At 42.3% G+C, this 22,152-nt stretch overlaps 1 protein-coding gene across 2 annotated transcripts in view; it reads left to right on the forward strand.

Annotated features, from left to right (window-relative positions):
* LOC126262449 (aspartate aminotransferase, mitochondrial) overlaps positions 1-22,152 on the forward strand; it is a 79,188-nt gene that overhangs the window by 22,601 nt on the left and 34,435 nt on the right. For both annotated transcript variants that reach the window (XR_007546732.1, XM_049959102.1), the window contains exons 2-3: positions 18,660-18,816; positions 18,979-19,107. Coding sequence is in view for 1 of the 2 variants with exons in the window: in XM_049959102.1 (XP_049815059.1) it covers positions 18,660-18,816; positions 18,979-19,107 (286 nt within the window). In the remaining variant the exon portion in view is untranslated. The remainder of the gene's footprint in view (positions 1-18,659; positions 18,817-18,978; positions 19,108-22,152) is intronic.

Below are 22,152 nucleotides of genomic sequence, written 5' to 3' on the forward strand. Positions count from 1 at the left end.
ACTTTAAGTGTCTCATTTCCTAATCTAATACCCTCAGCATCACCCGACTTAATTCGACTACATTCCGCGATGCTCGTTTTGCTTTTGTTGATGTTCATCTTATATCCTCCTTTCAAGACACTGTCCATTCCGTTCAACTGCTCTTCCAAGTCCTTTGCTGTCTCTGACAGAATTACAATGTCATTGGCGAACCTCAAAGTTTTTACTTCTTCTTCATGGATTTTAATACCTACTCCGAATTTTTCTTTGTTTCCTTTACTGCTTGCTCAATATACAGATTGAATAACATCGGGGAGAGGCTACAACCCTGTCTCACTCCTTTCCCAACCACTGCTTCCCTTTCATGCCCCTCGACTCTTATAACTTCCATCTGGTTTCTGTACAAATTGTAAATAGCCTTCCGCTCCCTGTATTTTACCCCTGCCACCTTCAGAATTTGAAAGAGAGTATTCCAGTTAACGTTGTCAAAACTTTCTCTAAGTCTACAAATGCTAGAAACGTAGGTTTGCCTTTTCTTAATCTTTCTTCTAAGATAAGTCGTAAGGTTAGTATTGCCTCACGTGTTCCAACATTTCTACGGAATCCAAACTGATCTTCCCCGAGGTCCGCTTCTACCAGATTTTCCATTCGTCTGTAAAGAATTCGCGTTAGTATTTTGCAGCTGTGACTTATTAAACTGATAGTTCAGTAATTTTCACATCTGTCAACACCTGCTTTCTTTGGGATTGGAATTATTATATTCTTCTTGAAGTCTGTGGGTATTTCGCCTGTCTCATACATATTGCTCACCAGATGGTAGAGTTTTGTCAGGACTGGCTCTCCCAAGGCCATCGGTAGTTCTAATGGAATGTTGTCTACTCCCGGGGCCTTGTTTCGACTCAGGTCTTTCAGTGCTCTGTCAAACTCTTCACCCAGTATCTTATCTCCCATTTCATCTTCATCTACATCCTCTTCCATTTCCATAATATTATCCTCAAGTACATCGCCCTTGTATAAACCCTCTATATACTCCTTCCACCTTTCTGCCTTCCCTTCTTTGCTTAGAACTGGGTTGCCATCTGAGCTCTTGATATTCATACAAGTGTTTCTCTTCTCTCCAAAGGTCTCTTTAATTTTCCTGTAGGCAGTATCTATCTTACCCCTAGTGAGATAAACCTCTACGTCCTTACATTTGTCCTCTAGCTATCCCTGCTTAACCATTTTGCACTTCCTGTCAATCTCATTTTTGAGATGTTTGTATTCCTTTTTGCCTGCTTCATTTACTGCATTTTTATATTTTCTCCTTTCATCAATTAAATTCAATATTTCTTCTGTTACCCAAGGATTTCTATTAGCCCTCGTCTTTTTACCTACTTGATCCTCTGCTGCCTTCACTACTTCATCCCTCAGAGCTACCCATTCTTCTTCTACTGTATTTCTTTCCCCCATTCCTGTCAATTGTTCCCTTATTCTCTCCCTGAAACTCTCTACAACCTCTGGTTCTTTCAGTTTATCCAGGTCCCATCTCCATAAATTACCACCCTTTTGCAGTTTCTTCAGTTTCAACCTGCAGTTCATAACCAGTAGATTGTGGTCAGAATCCACATCTGCCCCTGGAAATGTCCTACAATTTAAAACCTGGTTCCTAAATCTCTGTCTTACCATTATATAATCTATCTGATACCTTTTAGTATCTCCAGGATTCTTCCAGGTATACAACCTTCTTTTATGATTCTTGAACCAAGTGTTAGCTATGATTAAGTTATGCTCTGTGCAAAATTCTACAAGGCGGCTTCCTCTTTCATTTCTTCCCCCCAATCCATATTCACCTACTATGTTTCCTTCTCTCCCTTTTCCTACTGACGAATTCCAGTCACCCATGACTATTATATTTTCGTCCCCCTTCACTACCTGAATAATTTCTTTTATCTCGTCATACGTTTCATCAATTTCTTCATCTGCAGAGCTAGTTGGCATATAAACTTGTACTACTGTAGTAGGCATCGGCTTTGTCTATCTTGGCCACAATAATGCGTTCACTATGCTGTTTGTAGTAGCTAACCCACACTCCTATTTTTTTATTCATTGTTAAACCTACTCCTGCATTACCCCTATTTGATTTTGTATTTATAACCCTGTAATCACCTGACCAAAAGTCTTGTTCCTCTTGCCACCGAACTTCACGAATTCCCACTATATCGAACTTTAACCTATCCATTTCCCTTTTTAAATTTTCTAACCTACCTGCCCGATTAAGGGATCTGACATTCCACGCTCCGATCCGTAGAATGCCAGTTTTCTTTCTCCTGATAACGACGTCCTCTTTAGTAGTCCCCGCCCGGAGATCCGAATGAGGGACTATTTTACCTCCGGAATATTTTGCCCAAGAGGACGCCATCATCATTTAGTCATACAGTAAAGCTGCATGTCCTCGGGAAAAATTACGGCTGTAGTTTCCCCTTGCTTTCAGCCGTTCGCAGTACCAGCACAGCAAGGCCGTTTTGGTTAATGTTACAAGGCCAGATCAGTCAATCATCCAGACTGTTGCCCCTGCAACTACTGAAAAGGCTGCTGCCCCTCTTCAGGAACCACATGTTTGTCTGGCCTCTCAATAGATACCCCTCCTTTGTGGTTGCACCTACGGTACGGCCATCTGTATCGCTGAGGCACGCAAGCCTCCCCACCAACGGCAAGGTCCATGGTTCATGGGGCATTACCCTCCAGAAAACTTGGTTCGCAGCAGTGCAGATCCATACCTTCTGCTGCTATCAGGGCTGTTTTTAGAATTGTACTGACCTTGTGTCGGGCAGTGTTTGCACATAGGTTGTGGACTTTGTCTACGGATAACATGTGCCGCTCGATACGACTTTAGAGGCTGTGGCTGTTGGTTTAGGACATTTCTGGAATTCACTGTCAGTAATGTGTATCTCTCTCCTGATGTTGAAGTGTGCCAGGATGCGTTGTTTGCACTGCTTTGTCAGCTCGCAACCCTTCCTAATATTGTGTGGCTTCAATGATTGCAACACTCCATGGGGTAAAACTTCGACCAGTGGGAATGATACAGCTATTGAAAACTGGCCTGCTGAGCTTGATCTTTGCCTCTTGAATACTGTGTTTCCACACACTTCAGTGTAGCATATGAATCTTATTTGGCCATTAATCTTTCCATTTGCAGTTCAGGTCTTCTCCCCTCCTTCCATATGAGAGTCCTTACCTTTGTGCTGGTGATCATTTTCCAGTTGTCTTGACCCTCCCTTGAGACTACTACAAGGGCTATTCGGAAAGTAAGGAATGATAGGTCGCGAAATGTAAACCACAGTGTTTTATTTGCAAGGGTTAGCTACACCTTCCAGCTACACAGTCGCCACTCAGACTTAGACATCTGTTGTAGCGTTGTACCAACTTTTCAATTACCTCATTATAGAAGACAGCCGCCAAGGCATTTCGATAATTTTCTACTCTGGACTGCAGCTCGTTGTCTGTGTCAAAATATTGTCTTCATAGCCAGTGGTTCATTTGAGCAGAGATGAACCTCAGGGGTAGCCAATTACGGGCTGTATTGTGGATGATCAAACACTTCCCACCGAAAACGCTGTAGGAGCATTATCATTGCCCCTGCAAAGTGTGGCTGAGAATTGTCATGTAGAACGACCCACATGACAGATATGTTATGTGGATTGTATAGCTTCAGGCAAAATCTTTCGCCGGCCCTCATACTTGGTGTGAGATGCTAATTTCTAGCAATCTTTACGTTCTCACTGTGAGCTCAGAATGAAAAGAGCTTCGTAGGACCACTGATTCAATATAGGTGTGTTAACTCGTTATTTACAATTAAGTGATAATAGAATTTGTTAATTAAAACTTATTTATTTAATTTTATTCTCCATGGGCCATAGCAGGCAAGGCCCCCCTTCCCCGCCATCGGTATTACCGAGGAAAGTTTTCAGTGGTCGAGACTTTGGTTTTAAATATTTAAAGCAAAACAAACTTTTGCATTGTATCCTTCAAGCAGATATTCATGAAATCGACGATTTTTATTTTCATTATTCCTGCTGGTGTTGAACAAGTAACATGAATATACAACATTTATGTGATAGTTCTATTGAGTGCTTGAAGTCTTGAACGAATCAGATTTAGATGAAATTATTTAATTGGATGGATAAAAAATGTACTCACCAAGCGGTGGCAGAACACACACATAAGACTGTTGTGATTGGAAAGCTTTCGGAGCCAGTGACTCCTTCTTCAAGCAGAAAGGTTGAAGGGGAAGGAAGAAGGGTGAAGGAAAAGGACTAGAGAGGTCTAGGAAAAGGGGTAGAACTGCGGATCCCTTCCCCTTCAACCCTTCTGCCTGGAGGAGGAACCACTGGGTCTGAAAGCTTGCCACCACTTGGTGAGTAGATCTTTTTATTTATGCAATTAAATAATTTTATCAGATTTATGAGAGTGAAGTGGATGATGTGAAAGAAATTGGAACCAATTCATCATCTGAGAATGAAGATGAGGTTCAGCTCAACCCACCAGGTGCTAATGATACAAACTATGATAAATTCATTACCAGAAGTGGGCACGAGTATGTTACAGAGACATCTGGCCAGTATTGACATTCTGTACTGTACAAAATATAGTCAGCAAAAAAAGGATAAGATAACAAGGAAAACCTAAGCCTTCGAAAAAGGCTCTGCTTTACACCTTATGTTATGAAACCAATGAAACTACATCCAAATGGAGAGGCTTGTTGACCAGATATTCATCTCACTGATGGTGAGTTACTTTGTCATGTACGGCTCTTGCTAATCATGGGTTCAAATCATGACAATAAGATACCTGTCCAAGATTTATGGTGTATGCTTCAGGGCTGACAAGTATCCTATGGATCAATGAGTTGGACCCGATTTTTTGAACTGACTAAAATATTGAGGTATTATGATCAGAATACAAGAGAGATTCATCGCCAGACTGACAAATTTGCTCCAGTGAGGGAAGTTTCCGAAAGTGGGAATTCTTAATTTCCATTGTATTTCATACCTGGTCTACACACCACATTGGATGAGTTGTCTTTCTTCCATGTTCACTACCCATTCAGGATATTTCATAAAGAAAAACCTGGAAAATATGACATTCTAATTAGAATGCTGTCTGATTCTGAGACCACATGTGTGATCAGCATGGATGTCTATACAGGAAAGTCTGGAAATGCACAGCATCTAAATCAGCGGTTCCCAATGTTTCTTAAACCATTGCCCACTAGAGCAGTTGGATATTTAATAGTACCTGCACTCTCCAACCACCCTCCTCACCATCACAAACTTCAGTGCCTTTTAAGGGTGAAAAAGAAGAAAAAGTTTTGGTTACTGATAATAACTTGATCCCAGTGCCTAAGAGTTTAATTTGTACGCAACAGCACTGAAGATGATAACTATGTGATTGAAAATAGATTTTGCTATCAATAAACCATCAACATTACGGCCAACGCTGACCTTCCTTCTAATTCCGCTGGATATTGTAAAGAGACTAATAAAACTCATTGAGAAATCAGGCCACAATGTTACCATGGATCGGTGCTACACTTCAGTGGAGCTTGCTGAGACTCTGTGGAATGACTTTCACCTAACACTTGTTGGCACCCTGTTGTCCATGATACCTGAAGAGCTGAAGACAACTGGCCACAATGTATGGTCATCCACCTTTGCATATACTGACGCTCAGACACAGTTACTCTTGCATCAACTCTAGTCTGCCCCCCCAGGGGATCCACAACTCTTTTGTGGATACGTGCGTAGCGAGCACGGGACCCCGAGCTGATGTGGCCTTCCTTCCTTCCTTTCCGGGCTGCATACCTTCCCTTTCCGCATCCTTCCCCATCCCCCATCTTCGCCCCCCCTCTTCACCTCTGGCTCTTTCTTTCCCTTTCTCTGGGGTTATGGTTTGTGCCTACGTCCGGAGACGGACGCTTGTAAATATACTACATTCTTCGCCTTCCTTCCTTGCTTGTAAGTCTTCATCCTTCCTTTGTCCTTCTCTTTTCCTTACCTCTTCTCTCTACCTTCTCCGCTGCGGCGTTTGAGACCTCTCTTCTTTCCTTTCCCTTTCTCTTTCTTCCTCCCTGTGCGTGTCTGAAGGCCAACCCACGCACTTCCATGCATAGCCGGTGACGGGGTAACGCGTAATTCCCCGCCCCGGGTAGACAGGTAGGACACGTACGTACCCCCTGGTAACGGCCAGGCCCAGGGAGGGGTGATTACCCGAGCTGATACCTTCCGAAAGTGCCGATTGGTCCCTCCGTCCGTTTGTCGGGAGGTGTGACCTGAGGTGTGAACAATCACCTAAGGCGGGAGTGCCCTCAGAGAGGGCCCCCACAAGGGAGGAGCGCGCCATCGGAGACGCCGGTAATCATGGGGGATTCTTCCGCAATGGTTTCCTCACCTTCCACTACGTCTGCTCACAAACGTAAGTTCACTGAGTCTCAACCACAGTCAGTTCTTCCATCGTTGCCACAGTTCCTTGTTGTTTCTCGGTCTGACGAAGGTCACGACTTCTCCACGGTCAACCCTTTCATTATTCAGAAAGGTGTCGACGCAATTGCAGGTCCTGTAAAGTCTTGTTCCAGATTACGGAATGGCACCCTGTTGTTAGAAACAGTCAGTGCCCTCCAGGCACAAAAATTGCTGCGAACGTCACTACTACACACCTTCCCTGTCCAGGTGGAACCGCACCGTACCTTAAATTCCTCGCGTGGAGTCGTTTATACACGCTCCCTCGATGGACTGTCTGACGAAGAAATTCAGCACTACCTGTCTGACCAGGGCGTAACGGCTGTTCATAGGGTTATGAAAAGGGTTGACACGAACATCATTCCAACCCGCACTGTCTTCTTGACATTTGACAAAGTTCAACTACCATCGAAAATCAAAGCCGGCTATGAGATAATTTCCGTTCGCCCTTACGTCCCGAACCCTACGCGTTGCTATCGGTGCCAGCGGTTCAATCACACCAGCCAGTCCTATTCCAATCCGGCCAAATGTGTTACGTGTGGCAGGGATGCCCATGAGGGTGCTTGTCCACCTCCATCCCCTCGCTGCATCAACTGTATGGGTGACCACGCCGCTTCCTCTCGAGATTGTCCTGTTTTTAAGGACGAGAAGCTCACCCAGGAAATTCGAGTAAAGGAAAAGGTGTCGACCTTTGCTGCTCGAAAATTATTCGCCAGTCGACAGCCCACCGTGCCTCAGAAAGGAAAATACAGCACTGTCCTTGCTTCTCCTCGGCCAACAAAGGAGGCGGCCACGCAGACTTGCGACCTCACCTTTAGTGCCACGGTCGTCAGATCGGCCAGCGCAAAGATCGCCCGTTCAACCTCACCACTTTCGCCTGCCCACTCTCTGGTTCACCCTTCGTCGAGTTCTGCTAAATCTCGAGCCCAAAAGTCAGACACCAAGACTTCGAAAAAAGAGCATACTCGTGAAGAGTTTTTACGTACGGCAACTTCGCAACCATCGGTTCCTCCTTCCTCTAAACATCATACTTCCAAGAAGGCTACAAAGAAACCCAGTTCCTCTCCTTCTCCGCCAAGGCGTGTCCCATCTACAGCACCGCCTGGCGGAAGTCGCCCTCGGCCGTCTTCTGTGTCGCCGAGGCGCACTGCTGGCGGCCGATCAACCGGCCGATCGCTGGTGGCAGGAGCTGCTCCTGAACAACCTATGGATCAGGATCTTCTGCCTTCGGCTGAATGCCATTCCGTGCTGTCGGTCGCAAGCTCAGAGCAGTCGTTGAGTTGATAGCGACCTTGGTCACATTCCTCCATTTCCAGTTCACCCTATGTCCATTATCCACTGGAATATCCGCGGTATTCGAGCCAATCGGGATGAATTGTCGGTCCTCTTAAAATACTACTCGCCGGTCATCTTTTGTCTTCAGGAAACAAAGCTGCGTCCCAATGACAGCTTTGTTCTCCCTCATTTTCAGTCTGTCCGATATGATCTCCCCTCTGTTGAAGGCACTCCAGCACATGGAGGACTCATGATTCTTCTCCATGAAACTCTCCATTATCACCCAATCCATTTAAACACTTCCTTCCAAGCTGTCGCCGTCCGTCTTTCCCTTTCCGGATACACGTTCTCTCTTTGTACTGTATACATTCCATCGTCCACACCAATGGCACGAGCTGATCTCCTTCATCTTCTTGGTCAGCTTCCACCCCCATATTTGCTGGTTGGGGACTTCAATGCCCACCACCCGCTTTGGGGATCTCCACATCCTTGTCCACGTGGCTCACTATTGCTAGACGTCTTCCACCTAGCAGATCCAGTTTGCCTCAACACTGGGGTCCCTATGTTTTTGTCTGCCTCCACGGCAAATTTATCTCATTTGGACCTTGCGGTCGGTACTGTTCCGCTAGCTCGGCGCTTCGAATGGTTCGCCCTTGATGATGCACACTCCAGTGACCACTTTCCATGTGTCCTTAGACTGCAGCCTCAACGGCCATATATGCGCCCGCGACGCTGGAAGTTTGCTCAAGCCGATTGGACACTTTTTTCGTCTCTAGCGACATTCGATGACCGTCACTTTCCCAGCACCGACGATGAGGTCACACATATTACCGACGTTATTCTTACAGCTGCGGAACATTCAATACCACGCACCTCCGAATTGCCCCGGCGCCCCCCAGTTCCTTGGTGGAACGAGGCATGCCGTGATGCACTACGTGAGCGGCGACGTGCTCTCCGCGTTTTCCGCCACCATCCTACTTTGGCCAACTGTATCCGCTATAAGCAGCTCCCAGCGCGATGCCGTCGTGTCATCCGCGATAGCAAGAAGGCAAGCTGGAAATTCTTTATTAGCTCATTTAACACCTTCACTCCCTCCTCGGAAGTTTGGAGTCGGCTTCGACGGTTCTCAGGCACGCCTAGTTTCTCCCCGGTCTCTGGGCTCACTGTCGCGCATGACACATTAGTGGACCCCGTCGCAATTTCTAACTCGTTGGGTCAGCACTTTGCCGAGATTTCGAGCTCTTCAAATTACCCACCAGCGTTTCTCCCGAAGAAACGTGCAGCGGCAGTGCGACCTCTTGCTTTCTCCTCTCAAAATCACGAAAGCTACAATACTGTTTTCTCCTTGCGGGAACTCCAACATGCACTCTCTTCTTCTCGCTCCTCCGCCCCAGGACCAGATGGTATCCACGTCCAAATGTTGCTACATTTATCAACCCATAGTCTGCGTTACCTCCTTCGCCTTTATAATCGAATTTGGACCGACAGTACTTTTCCCAGACGATGGCGGGAAGCTATCATCGTTCCTGTTCCGAAACCTGGAAAGGACAAACATCTCCCCTCTAGCTATCGCCCCATTTCTCTCACGAGTAGTGTCTGTAAGGTTTTGGAGCGTATGGTGAATTACCGTTTAGCGTGGTGGCTGGAATCCCGCAGTCTTTTAACACCTGCCCAATGCGGATTCCGAAAGCATCGTTCTGCAGTTGACCATCTTGTTGCTCTCTCCACTTATATCATGAACAATTTTCTCCGGAAACGCCAAACGGTAGCAATATTTTTTGATCTGGAGAGAGCATACGATACCTGTTGGAGGACAGGCATCCTCCGCACACTGTTCTCATGGGGCTTTCGAGGCCGGCTGCCCCTTTTTCTTCGCGAATTTATGGCAGAGCGCACATTTAGGGTGCGGGTGAACACTACTCTCTCCCGCACTTTCTCCCAAGAAAACGGGGTACCCCAGGGCTCCGTGCTGAGTGTTGTACTGTTTGCCATCGCTATAAATCCAATTATGGATTGTCTCCTTCCCGATGTCTCGGGCTCCCTCTTTGTGGATGATTTTGCGATCTACTACAGCTCTCAACGGACCAGCCTTCTTGAACGACGTCTTCAAGGATGTCTCGATCGCCTCCACTCTTGGAGCATCGAAACCGGCTTCCGTTTCTCTCCCAGTAAGACCGTTTGTGTTAATTTTTGGCGACGTAAGGAGTTTCTTCCGCCCTCCTTACATCTAGGACCTGTCAACCTTCCGTTTTCAGACGTCGCTAAATTCTTGGGTCTTATGTTTGACAGAAAACTGTGCTGGTCCTCCCACGTTTCCTATCTTTCGGCTCGCTGTCTGCGATCGCTTAACACCCTCCGTGTCCTGAATGGTACCTCCTGGGGAGCGGACCGAGTGGTCCTTCTCCGCCTCTATCGCGCCTTAGTGCGCTCGAAATTGGATTATGGAAGCATAGTCTACTCCTCTGCTCGGCCGTCTATTCTTCGGCGTCTCGACTCTATCCACCACCGTGGATTACGTTTAGTGTCTGGAGCTTTTTACACTAGCCCTGTGGAGAGCCTTTATGCTGAGGTTCTGAACCTCCGTTGTCCAATCGGCGAGCAGTCCTTCTGAGTCGTTATGCTAGCCATCTGTCTTCCATGCCTGCTAATCCAGCCCATGCCCTTTTTTTCGACGCCTTATTTGATGTAGGGTATGCAGGCCGCTCCTCCTCCCTACTACCCCCGGGAGTCCGCTTCCGTCAACTGCTCCATTCTCTTTCCTTCCGCTTTCCTAAAACCTTCTTGACGACTTGGGGTACAGCACCGCCTTGGCTCCGTCCCCGGATCTGCCTGCTCCGTGACCTTTGTCGATTTCCCAAGGATGGTACCCCTACACTTGCTTATCGTCGGGCATTTGCTGCTCTACGTGCACAAATGACGGACGCCACATTTATTTACACCGACGGCTCGAAAACATCGTTAGGTGTAGGGAGTGCCTATATTGTTGGCGACACCCCAAATGAATTTCGGCTTCCCGACCAGTGTTCGGTGTAGACTGCGGAGCTTTACGCTGTTCTCCAGGCTGTCCACTACATCCGCCGCCATCAGCGGATACAGTACGTTATCTGCTCGGATTCTCTCAGCTCTCTCCTCAGTCTCCAAGCTCTTTACCCTGTGCACCCTCTGGTCCACCGGATTCAGGACTGTCTGCGCTTGCTCCACCTGGGGGGCGTCTCGGTGGCGTTCCTCTGGCTCCCGGGACACGCTGGTATCTGTGGGAAAGAGGCGGCCGATATAGCGGCCAAGGCTGCAGTCTCTCTTCCTCGGCCAGCTATTCAGTCGCTTCCCTTCACCGATCTACGGAGCGGTTTATGTCGCAAAGTTACTCATTTATGGCATGCGCATTGGTCCACACTTCCCCATAATAAATTGCGGGAAGTGAAAGCCCTTCCTTGCGCTTGGACCTCTTCCTCCCGAACGCGTCGTCGGGAGGAGGTAATTTTAACTAGACTCCGGATAGGGCACTGTCTTTTTAGCCATCGACATCTTTTAAGCGGCGATCCTCCCCCAATCTGTCCCCACTGCTCTCAGCTGTGGACGGTAAGACACCTTTTAATTGAATGCCCCTATTTTAATCCGTTACGCGCCCGTCTACAGCTATCGCCTGATCTATCGTCGATTTTAGCCGATGACACGCGCTCAGCCGACCACGTTCTCCAGTTTATTAGTGACAGTGAACTGACGTCAGTCATTTGAAGCTTTTTTTGGGGATAACAAACCCCTTTCTGTAGTGGATTTTTAAGCCTTCCTTCTGCTTTTAGTTTCTCCAATTTTATGACTTTGTTCCCATTGCTGCTTGTTTTCAATTTCGGTTTTTTTACTGTTTCCTAAGTTACGGGCTGGGCGCTAATGACCATAGCAGTTTTGCGCCCTAAAACCAAACAAAAAAAACTCTAGTCTGTGAGAAATCAAAGTGACTGCTGTTGATGCTTTTCAGTTATCACTAAGAAGAGGATGATTAGTAAAGACTCAAAACAAAGACTAATGTAAAACTTTTTATAATTCTGCAAAGGGAGATGCAGATGACTCTAGGTGGCAGGTCATTACAGCATGAAGAGAGAAACAAGGTGATGTCTGCACCTTCATTGATATAGCAGCAATAAACACATATTCAGTCTTCCTTCTCACCTTTCCAAAATGCAAAAAGAATCAGTTAAATTGCATAAGAGTTTTTTACAATAACTTAGACAGTTGTACTAAAAGGCCCTGTGTAGATAGACGGGCCTGAATTTTGTACAGGCTTCAGAAGCCAGTAATAATGGTAGTGGAAAGCATCACACAATGGAAGCTTAGCTGCATTATGGAATCTTCACCACCAACAGCAGAGCCATGAACACACAGATTGTGCCATCTATGCTACCAAGAAGCTGCATCTATAAAGATCAACTACAAAAAATTGGGAAAATCAACTGTTACCACTCTTAGTGCCTCAAACTTGTCTGTGGAAAACACAGCAAGAAGACAGTGTTGTGTGAAAAATGTGTTTCGGAACAAGACAGTAAATTCTGTTTGCTTCATGAAGTGGACTGAAATTAGTTGTTTTTTGTAAGAGAACACAATTATGAATGTTACTGGAAAAATTATACAAAGTGAATTTTAGATTTGTCGATTCTGTTCCTATTATAACTTAATTTTTTATTATCCAGTATACAGAAATAATGTCTACACAGTTCTAAGTGTTCTCAGTGATACCAGAGGTAAATTAATGTGCACACTATGACAAATTAAATTGCCACTTTCTTTATGGGCCCCCACTGGTATTACTTATAACAAAAATTACTTTGGTAATGCTAGGGTTAATACTCTTCACTGCCTCAGTAGCACAATCTGTGGTACGTAACGCTCTAAACTCTTGCAGTTCTTCAAAGCTCTGATCATGTCCTGTCTTCATTATGGGAGTCTGGCATATGGCTTGGCATTGCCTTCAGCATTGTGGATGCTGTTTCTCATGCACCACTGTGGGGTCAGACTTGTGACAGGTGCCTTTCAGACCAGCCCTGTGAATAGCCTATTTGTGAAGGCTGCGGTCCCTCCTCTACAGATCAGGCATCAACTAATATGCAATGCACATTCACTGCTCCCTTGAGCATGTGCACTACCATGTCCTTTTTCCTGGTAGGAAGATCCACCCACCTCAACAGAGGCCCAAGGCTGGACTCTGGATTGCATTTCACATACAGTGTCTCTCCTCTGAACTCAAACTACCTGCACTTTGCCTCTTTGTAGGAAGCAATCACATTTGCCCTACTGGTGTGTACCCCATCATCAGTCTGTCTTGATCTATGCTTTGTACAGAAAGGCTGTTGATGTCATGGTTGTTTACCGCCTGATCCTAGCTGTCCTTGACGTGTTTCTGGGCTTAGAAATGGTATACACTGGCGGGTCAATAGTTGAGGACAAACTGGTTTTGCCTACACTCATGTTGTGTTCAGTGCATTATGATCATTGCTGAATGGCTGCAGAATTGGCAACAATTGCCACATTCATTTCTACAATGGTGAGACAGTCTTAATCAGCAGTGAATAGTCTTAAGGCTGTTGACCAGTGCTACCCTCAACCCCATTTGGTTGTGACTATCCAGGGTCGCCTTTGTGATCTCTACCAAGCTGGATGTTCAGTCATCATCGTATGGACCTCAGGTTGCATTGGGATCCTAGGGAATGAACATGCTGACCGGTTGGCAAAGTTGCCTACCAGGATGCCGACCTTTGAAATGTGGGTAATGGAACAGGACCTTCAGTTGACTGTACTGTCAGTTATTGGAGACAAGGCCCCATGGGTTGGTGTGCCCTGGTTTTTCCAAATAAACTGCGAATCATGAAAAGGTCCATGACTATTTTGGCAGTATTCTCTTCATTCTTCTGTCAGGAAGTATATTGTTCTGTTGGCTTCACATTGGCTGCACTTTGCTGACCCATGCCAACATTCTCCAGTGCAAGATTCACCTCACTGTCTGACGGTGGCCCACATCCTACTGGACTAACCCAATTTGCCCACCTTACAACAAAATGTTAAACTTGCTGGCATGCTACTTCTGGTGCTAGCGGATGATGCCAAAGTGATTGATCTGGTTTTTATGTTTTACTTATGAAAGTGGTTTCTGCTCTCTGTAAAGCAGGGCACATTAGCCTCACTGGCTGCTTGAGGGATTGGAGGGGTGTGTCATCGCCTATGCCGACCCAGTGGGCCCATGGCTGCCCTTGCTTGATGGTCTGACCTGGCTCCTGCCCTTCCCACTGTCTAAATTCTCTTTTCTTTCACAACTGTCATTGTTGTTTTGTCCTGATATTTTAACGACTTGTTCATATTGCTAGTTTCTTGCAGTAATAGTGTGGAAGCACCGGTCAGATGCAGAGAATGTCTCCCATTTCATGTTGTATCCCGGGGACGTACAGCTGCTTTCTGTGCAGGGCAACTCTATCACTTTCACCCTTTTAGCCCTCTCACTTCTGTTTGCTTCTGTCTCTCTTTCTTTTTGATTCTCTGCTGCAATTGGGTTCATCAGGATATGTCTTGATACACGAAGGATTGAGGGACTGATTATCTCTGTTTAGTCCCTCAACCCTATTAGTCCAACAATCAGTGCTTGTTGTTTTTGTGTTTTGAGCATGATTAAGCCCACCATGATGAGGGGAAAATGAGGAAACTTTAAAGGGTATGTGTAAAATGACATCAGTCACTCAGTTCTATGTCTCTTTGAGGGATATCCTGGACTTCTGAAAAAGTTTAATTGGTTGCATTTTATTTCTAGGTTAGGAACTTTAGACGTAATGCAGGTGACAGAAATAATTACGTGATAAGAGTGGGATTTAATCCCTCCATTCTTCCAGAACAATAATAAAGAATAGGCCTCCGGTATGTTCTGCCAGTCATAAAAGGCGACGAAAAGAACAAACCACTAATAGGGCTAACCCCCCTTTTAGTGTGATTAGTTGGTTCAGGACAGAACTAATGAAGCCTCGGACAAGCACTGTCATGGCCGGGGATGACGTTTGAACCTTATACCCGTCCACAATGGTAACGACACTGCTAGCCACACGGAAAATGACGTAAATCCAAATAGAGGTGTTTCGCAGGATATGCTTCCTGCAACCACTCTAGAAGGAAAACAGACAGAGGATGAGATGATCAGATGAAGTTAACCGACACCTCAAGTTCTGTTATTACCAAGCATCAAACTTAGGAACCAACACAACTGGATACAGATCACAAGTATACATGACATTTATTGCCGGATACCCAGAATTAAAATTTTTAACAGAACGACGACTAGCTGATCAGATCCGTGTAATAATAAAAAATAACAGGATACCCCAGTCAGAATTAGAAAACATCAAACAACAAGTACAACAAATACTGGAACAAAATAATGTGCAATCAGAAGAAGAAAATACAGTAATGGACTCAAACATCCCAGAGCAAACAAAGAACAACACACATCAATTAAACAGTCAGAGGAAAACGAAATCTTAAGACAGCCACCAGAACAAGCACAAATAGAATACGAAGTGACACACATGTTAGATATAGAAGAAAAATTTCAGCTGACATATATAGAATACAAAGACACAAATACAGACATTAGACCATTCTTGCATAGACTGCCAAGTAACCCACAAGTCGAAACAACAATAAAAACTATCAACACAATCATACACAACAAAATAAATGAAAATACAGCTATGGAAGAGTTACAACTACTGGTTTATGTAGGAGCACTCGCTACACTAAATATACACACTAGGAAGAGATCAGAACCAACCAACACACAGAAGAAACCCACAAAACCAGCATGGCAACGCAGGCTACAGATCCGAATAGAAAAACTGAGAAAGGACATCGGACAGCTAACACAATTCATAAGAAATGAAATGTCAGAAAAAAACGAAAAAGGTTAGGTAAAATCTCACAATAAGAAGCGATAGAGCAATTAGATGAAAAGAAGCATAAATTACAAGCATTGGCCAAATGAATTAGAAGATACAAAAAGTGAAAATAGAAGGAAACAACATTCAACACAAACCAAAAGAAATTTTACCAGACATTAGATAACACACACATTAAAATAGACAATCCACCAAACATAACATACATGGAACACTTCTGGAGCAACATATGGTCAAACCCAGTACAACATAACAGGCATGCACGGTGGATACAAGCAGAAGCAGACACATAAAAGATGATACCACAAATGCCTGAAGTGATAATTTTGCAACATGAAGTCACCCAAGCAATTAATTCTACTCACAATTGGAAAGCCCCTGGAAAAGATAAAATAGCAAATTTCTGGCTAAAGAAATTCACCTCAACACATTCACATCTAACTAAATTATTTAACAGTTACATTGCGGACCCATACACATTCCCTGATACACTTACACATGGAATAACTTATCTGAAACCTAAAGATCAAGCAGACACACCAAACCCAGCTAAATATCACCCCATAACATGCCTACCAACAATATACAAAATATTAACTTCAGTCATTACACAGAAATTATCGACACATACAACACAGAACAAAAGGGCTGTTACAAAGGAGCATGAGGCTGTAAAGAGCAACTGCTAACAGATGCAGAGGTGACATATCAAGCTAAAACTAAACAAAGGTCACACTATGCATAACATTGATTACTGAAAAGCTTTTGATAGTGTACCCCACTCATGGTTACTACAAATATTGGAAATATACAAAGTAGATCCTAAATTGATTCAGTTCCTAAACATAGTAATGAAAAATTGGAAAACCACACTTAATATCCAAACAAATTCAAATAATATCACATCACAGCCAATACAGATTAAGCGTGGAATATACCAAGGAGATTCATTAAGTCCTTTCTGGTTCTGCCTTGCTCTGAACCCACTATCCAACATGCTAAATAATACAAATTATGGATACAATATCACTGGAACATACCCACACAAAATCACACATCTGCTATGCATGGATGATCTAAAACTACTCGCAGCAACAAATCAACAACTCAACCAATTACTAAAGATAACAGAAGTATTCAGCAATGATATAAATATGGCTTTTGGAACAGACAAATGTAAGAAAAATAGCATAGTCAAGGGAAAACATACTAAACAAGAAGATTACATATTGGATAACCACAGTGACTGCATAGAAGCGATGGAAAAAACGGATGCCTATAAATATCTAGGATACAGACAAAAAATAGGAATAGATAATACAAATATTAAAGAAGAACTAAAAGAAAAATATAGACAAAGACTAACAAAAATACTGAAAACAGAATTGACAGCAAGAAACAAGACAAAAGCTATAAATACTTATGCCATACCAATATTGACCTACTCATTTGGAGTAGTGAAATGGAGTGACACAGACCTAGAAGCACTCAATACACTTACACGATCGCAGTGCCACAAATATAGAATACATCACATACATTCAGCAACAGAAAGATTCACATTAAGCAGAAAGGAAGGAGGAAGGGGATTTATCGACATAAAAAACCTACATTATGGACAGGTAGACAATTTAAGAAAATTCTTTATAGAACGAGCAGAAATCAGCAAAATACACAAAGCAATCACTCATATAAATACATCGGCTACACCACTGCAATTTCATAACCACTTCTACAACCGTTTAGATCACATAACATCAACAGATACGAAGAAAGTAAATTGGAAAAAGAAAACACTACATGGCAAGCACCCGTATCATCTAACACAGCCACACATCGATAAAGACGCATCCAACACATGGCTAAGAAAAGGCAATATATACAGTGAGACGGAAGGATTCATGATTGCAATACAGGATCAAACAATAAACACCCTGATATTACACCAAGCATATTATTAAAGATCCCAATACCACAACAGATAAATGCAGACTTTGCAAACAACAAATAGAAACAGTAGATCGCATCACAAGCGGATGTACAATACTAGCAAATACAGAATACTCCAGAAGACATGACAATGTTGCAAAAATAATTCATCAACAGCTTGCCTTACAACATAAACTTATAAAACAACACGTTCCTACATACAAGTATGCACCACAAAATGTACACGAGAATGATGAATACAAATTATACTGGAACAGAACCATTATAACAGATAAAACAACGCCACATAACAAACCTGACGACATACTCACCAATAAAAAGAAGAAATTAACACAACTAATCGAAATATCCATACCCAATACAACAAATATACGAAAGAAAACAGGAGAAAAAATTGAAAAATACATCCAACTGGCTGAGGAAGTCAAGGACATGTGGCATCAGGATAAAGTTGACATTATACCAATTATACTATCAACTACAGGAGTCATACCACACAATATCCACCAGTACATCAATGCAATACAGCTACATCCAAACACATATATACAACTACAGAAATCGTAATTATTGATACATGTTCAATTACCCGAAAGTTCCTAAACGCAATGTAACATATACTGTACAGTTAAAAGGAAGTCACGCTTGATCAAGGTCCGTGTCACTTTCATTTCGAACCAGACCTAAGGTCTGAGAAAGGAAAGAAATAATAATAATAATAATTCTTATAAAGGGCTGCGTCCGTAAGTCTGAGAAGCGTTGCTTGTCATATTAAGTCTTGAGAGTGGCAATGTCACCAGACTGCCTTGATACACCTGTTCCTATATCTTGTTATCTAGAATTCAGTGTTTTATGGCTGTGAATATTAATCCATTCAAAGGAAGTTTCAGATGATTTTACAGACTAGTGAGTACATCTTTCTGTTGTCTTCTATTTCAGTTTTTCTTAATATTGCCTTTGAATATTTCTCTTGCTACATTTGTTTAGTGCTCTAGATGTTCACTTCTTTATTATGATTGTTAATTTTGAATTTCAGTTCATGGTGGTCTCATGTTGAGATGGGACCACCAGATGCTATTCTAGGAGTAACAGAGGCTTATAAGAGAGATACCAACCCAAAGAAAATTAACCTAGGTGTTGGTGCTTACAGAGATGATAATGGGAAACCATTTGTTCTACCCAGTGTTAGAGAGGTAATTGCCTTGGTTATATATAATCCAAAAGAGAGATAGTTACATAACTTGACTAGTGGCAGCATTTGCATTTCATGAACAGAAATAAAATTTATGGATATATTGTTGTGTGTGATGCAGTGTAATTCGTAAAGTTGATGGAGGCTGTTATCTTTTTGACAGGCAGAAGACAAAATAAGAGCAAAGAATATGGACAAAGAATATGCACCAATTGCTGGAAATCCAGAATATTGTAAGCTATCCATACTCTTGGCACTGGGAGATGATAGTGAAATAGTAAAAAATGGTTTGGTGAGTAATTAATTAATTCTCCATGCTTTTATGTTAGTGTAGCATTAATTTTTATTTGCAAATGATTATATTAACAGTGCATATCTTTGATTTAGGAAACAATGTACTTTGAAACATGAAATTCTTTATTTTTGCAGTAATAAATTAATTTTTTGTCAACAATGTGTGACTGCTTCAGAATTGTCCGATGGTCATACGGAGAAAACATGTTTTAGAATGATTTTAGTTGCTTGTTGCATTTTTACTTGCATAAAAAATGCTATTTATGAACCAGAGGAACTACGTCGTCTAGTACAATAGATTATCTGATTTGCAATTAATGCAAAGCACATTTAGAAGAGATTTAATATGTTGTTTGTCTCAAGGGTTGAGTTTGGTAGAAGTGTCATGCTTGTGACCTGGTTAGAATAAGAACAAATCTGCTGAAGGGAAAACAGTAACAAAAGATACAATTTAAGCTGTTGGCATTTAGTTATTTAAGGAGTTACTTTGCAGTTTTTAGGTAAATATGCATTTGAGGTATCACAAATTCATTATTTTTCTAGAATACATGAAAGATTGCGACATATGATTCACTGTTGAGGTATCAGTTAGTCTGATCTTGAAATTTTGTTTCGGATTCTAATTGTGTTCCCGAATGGGACTCGAACCCAGAACCTCGTCTTTTTTGTGTTCAGTGCTCTGACAGACTGAATTATCTGGACACAACTTATGACCTGCCCTCACAGCTTCACTTCTGCCAGTACCCCTTTCCTACTTTTCAAAGTTCACAAAGCTCTCTTGTGTTCCTTACAGGTGAGTTTCTGGGCAACTGAGAAACAGGGAGAGATGCTGGCAGAAGTGTCAGCCATGCCTGGTTAGGACATACGATACGTCTGAACAGGATACGATGACCGATGTGTAGTGATCAGTTTTCATCCAAAATGCTGGGAGAGTTAATTTGTTTGTTTGGAAGGGGAGGCAGACACCTTTTGGCTGGTTGGCAATGACACAATCGAGGTGCACTCCCTGCAATCTTTCTCAGATGATTTTATAAAAAATACTCAGTAAAAAATATCATTTTTTGCAGTAGTTACAGCTTTGTCAGGCTCATGATGTGACCACCATTTTGTTAATGATCATAGTTGTTGGGATATTTACATGGAAGTAAGACACTGTGCAAAATTCAAAAAAGTTTGCAATGAAATATAGGGGTCGCTATTATTTTGTGATTGGTGCGTATTGCATAATAGGTTGCTGTTATCAAATTTAGCTAACATATAGAATTTTTCTTTAGACCTGGATGGAGGTACCTATCTCCAATCTGAAGAGCATTGATCTGATGTAACACATTGATTTGCAATTGCACTGTGCCAGCAATAAAGCCAGAGTGAAATATCCATATCGACAACATTCCTCATATTTCCAAAACAGTGTGTGGTGTCAAAATGAGATTTTGGAAAATTATAGCAGACAAATAGAAGAGTACTTTACCATGTAGTTATTATGCAAATCTTCATTGGCAACCAAACAACTGTTAAAGTTGGTGTGTATAATTCATGAGACTGAAGACAAACCATCCTTGTTTTGGGAAAATACCATCCACACCATCCCAAAGATAGCAATTGGCATTTCTGATGTTGGTTTCATAGTGGATGATATAAGACTTGGGAAAAATAAAGATATATTAATATGAATTATGGAACTAGAAAAAGTGTTTGTGTAAGATGTTGAAAATAGGTGTAAGTTGTAGAGAAAGGTGCTTAATATGATATGCATAAAAAAAGAGAACATGTTAGCTCTTGGTAGATTTTGGAATAACCATGCTAGGAGGCAGCCCAACAGCTAACTCAGAGTATGAATCAGCATGAAATTTATGTAATGAGAAATACTACTTGCAGTACTGGAATTGAAGCATGAATTCTTGTTGAAACTAAATTTGGCACCAGGAATGGTCTTCCTCACAATGCAAGAAAAATACAATGCAACTTACCAATACTGAAGTCACACAGCCATGTTTTGCAGCAACTTGTGCTCAATTGTTCTGATTATTTTACACACTCACTCTAGGCAAAAGTCATGCATAGAAATAAAAAAATATTCTTGCGTCTATTATAACTCGTAATAAGTAATTTTTTCCTTTTGCATTTTTATCACACATAGTATTTAAAATACTCATTGTTGACACAGCAGTAAAAATTACATGTCCTTGTGTGAGATCTAAAACGTAAGTACTCTCAAGCAAGATTGAAACAAACGTCGTAAAAAAAATTGAATATTCTCTTGAAATTTCTTTTGTTATAAAGATTATTTTAAATTCGTATCTTTGCTGTCTTCTGCAGCAATGTACCAGTTTCTTATTACTAATGAGGAAAAGAAAACATTCATATTGTGAGAAAAAATAAAAAATAAAAAGATATTACGCAAACAAGAAAATGAAGAACAACAACAAAGTGCTTGACTTAAAAAGGTTGTTAATCAGATATTGGCTTCTACCCCTGCTGTTCAATCTGTATGTTACCGAAGTAGTGATGGAAATAAAGGAACCTTCAGGAATGAGGTTAAAATTCAGGGTGAAAGCATGTCAATGTTAAGATCTGCTGATGACATTGCTATCATCACTTAAAGTAAGGAAGAATTGCATAACTTGTTGAGTGGAATGAAAAGTGTAATGAGTACAGAATTTTGATTGAGAGTGAACTGAAGAAAGATGAAAGTAATGAGCATTAACAGAAATGAGATCAGCAATAAATATGTCTAAATTGGTGACAAGGAAGTTACGGAACTAACATAAGACATGTGAAGCAAGAAGAACATAAAAAGCAGACCACCACAGATGAATAAGGTATACCAGGCCAGAAGAATCATGCAAGTTTAAAAAATCAGCTTAAATTTTGAGGAAGAACTTTCTGGGAATGTACATTTGGAGCACTATAGGTTGTGGAAGTGAATTGTGGACTGTGGGGAAAATTGACGAAGAAGAAAATCAGCATTTGATAGGTATTGCTGTAGAAGGATGTTGAAAATTAGGTGCACTGATGAATTACAAAATGTTCCTACTGAATC

Source organism: Schistocerca nitens, chromosome 6, assembly GCF_023898315.1.
Source record: "Schistocerca nitens isolate TAMUIC-IGC-003100 chromosome 6, iqSchNite1.1, whole genome shotgun sequence".
Taxonomy (NCBI): domain Eukaryota; kingdom Metazoa; phylum Arthropoda; class Insecta; order Orthoptera; family Acrididae; genus Schistocerca; species Schistocerca nitens.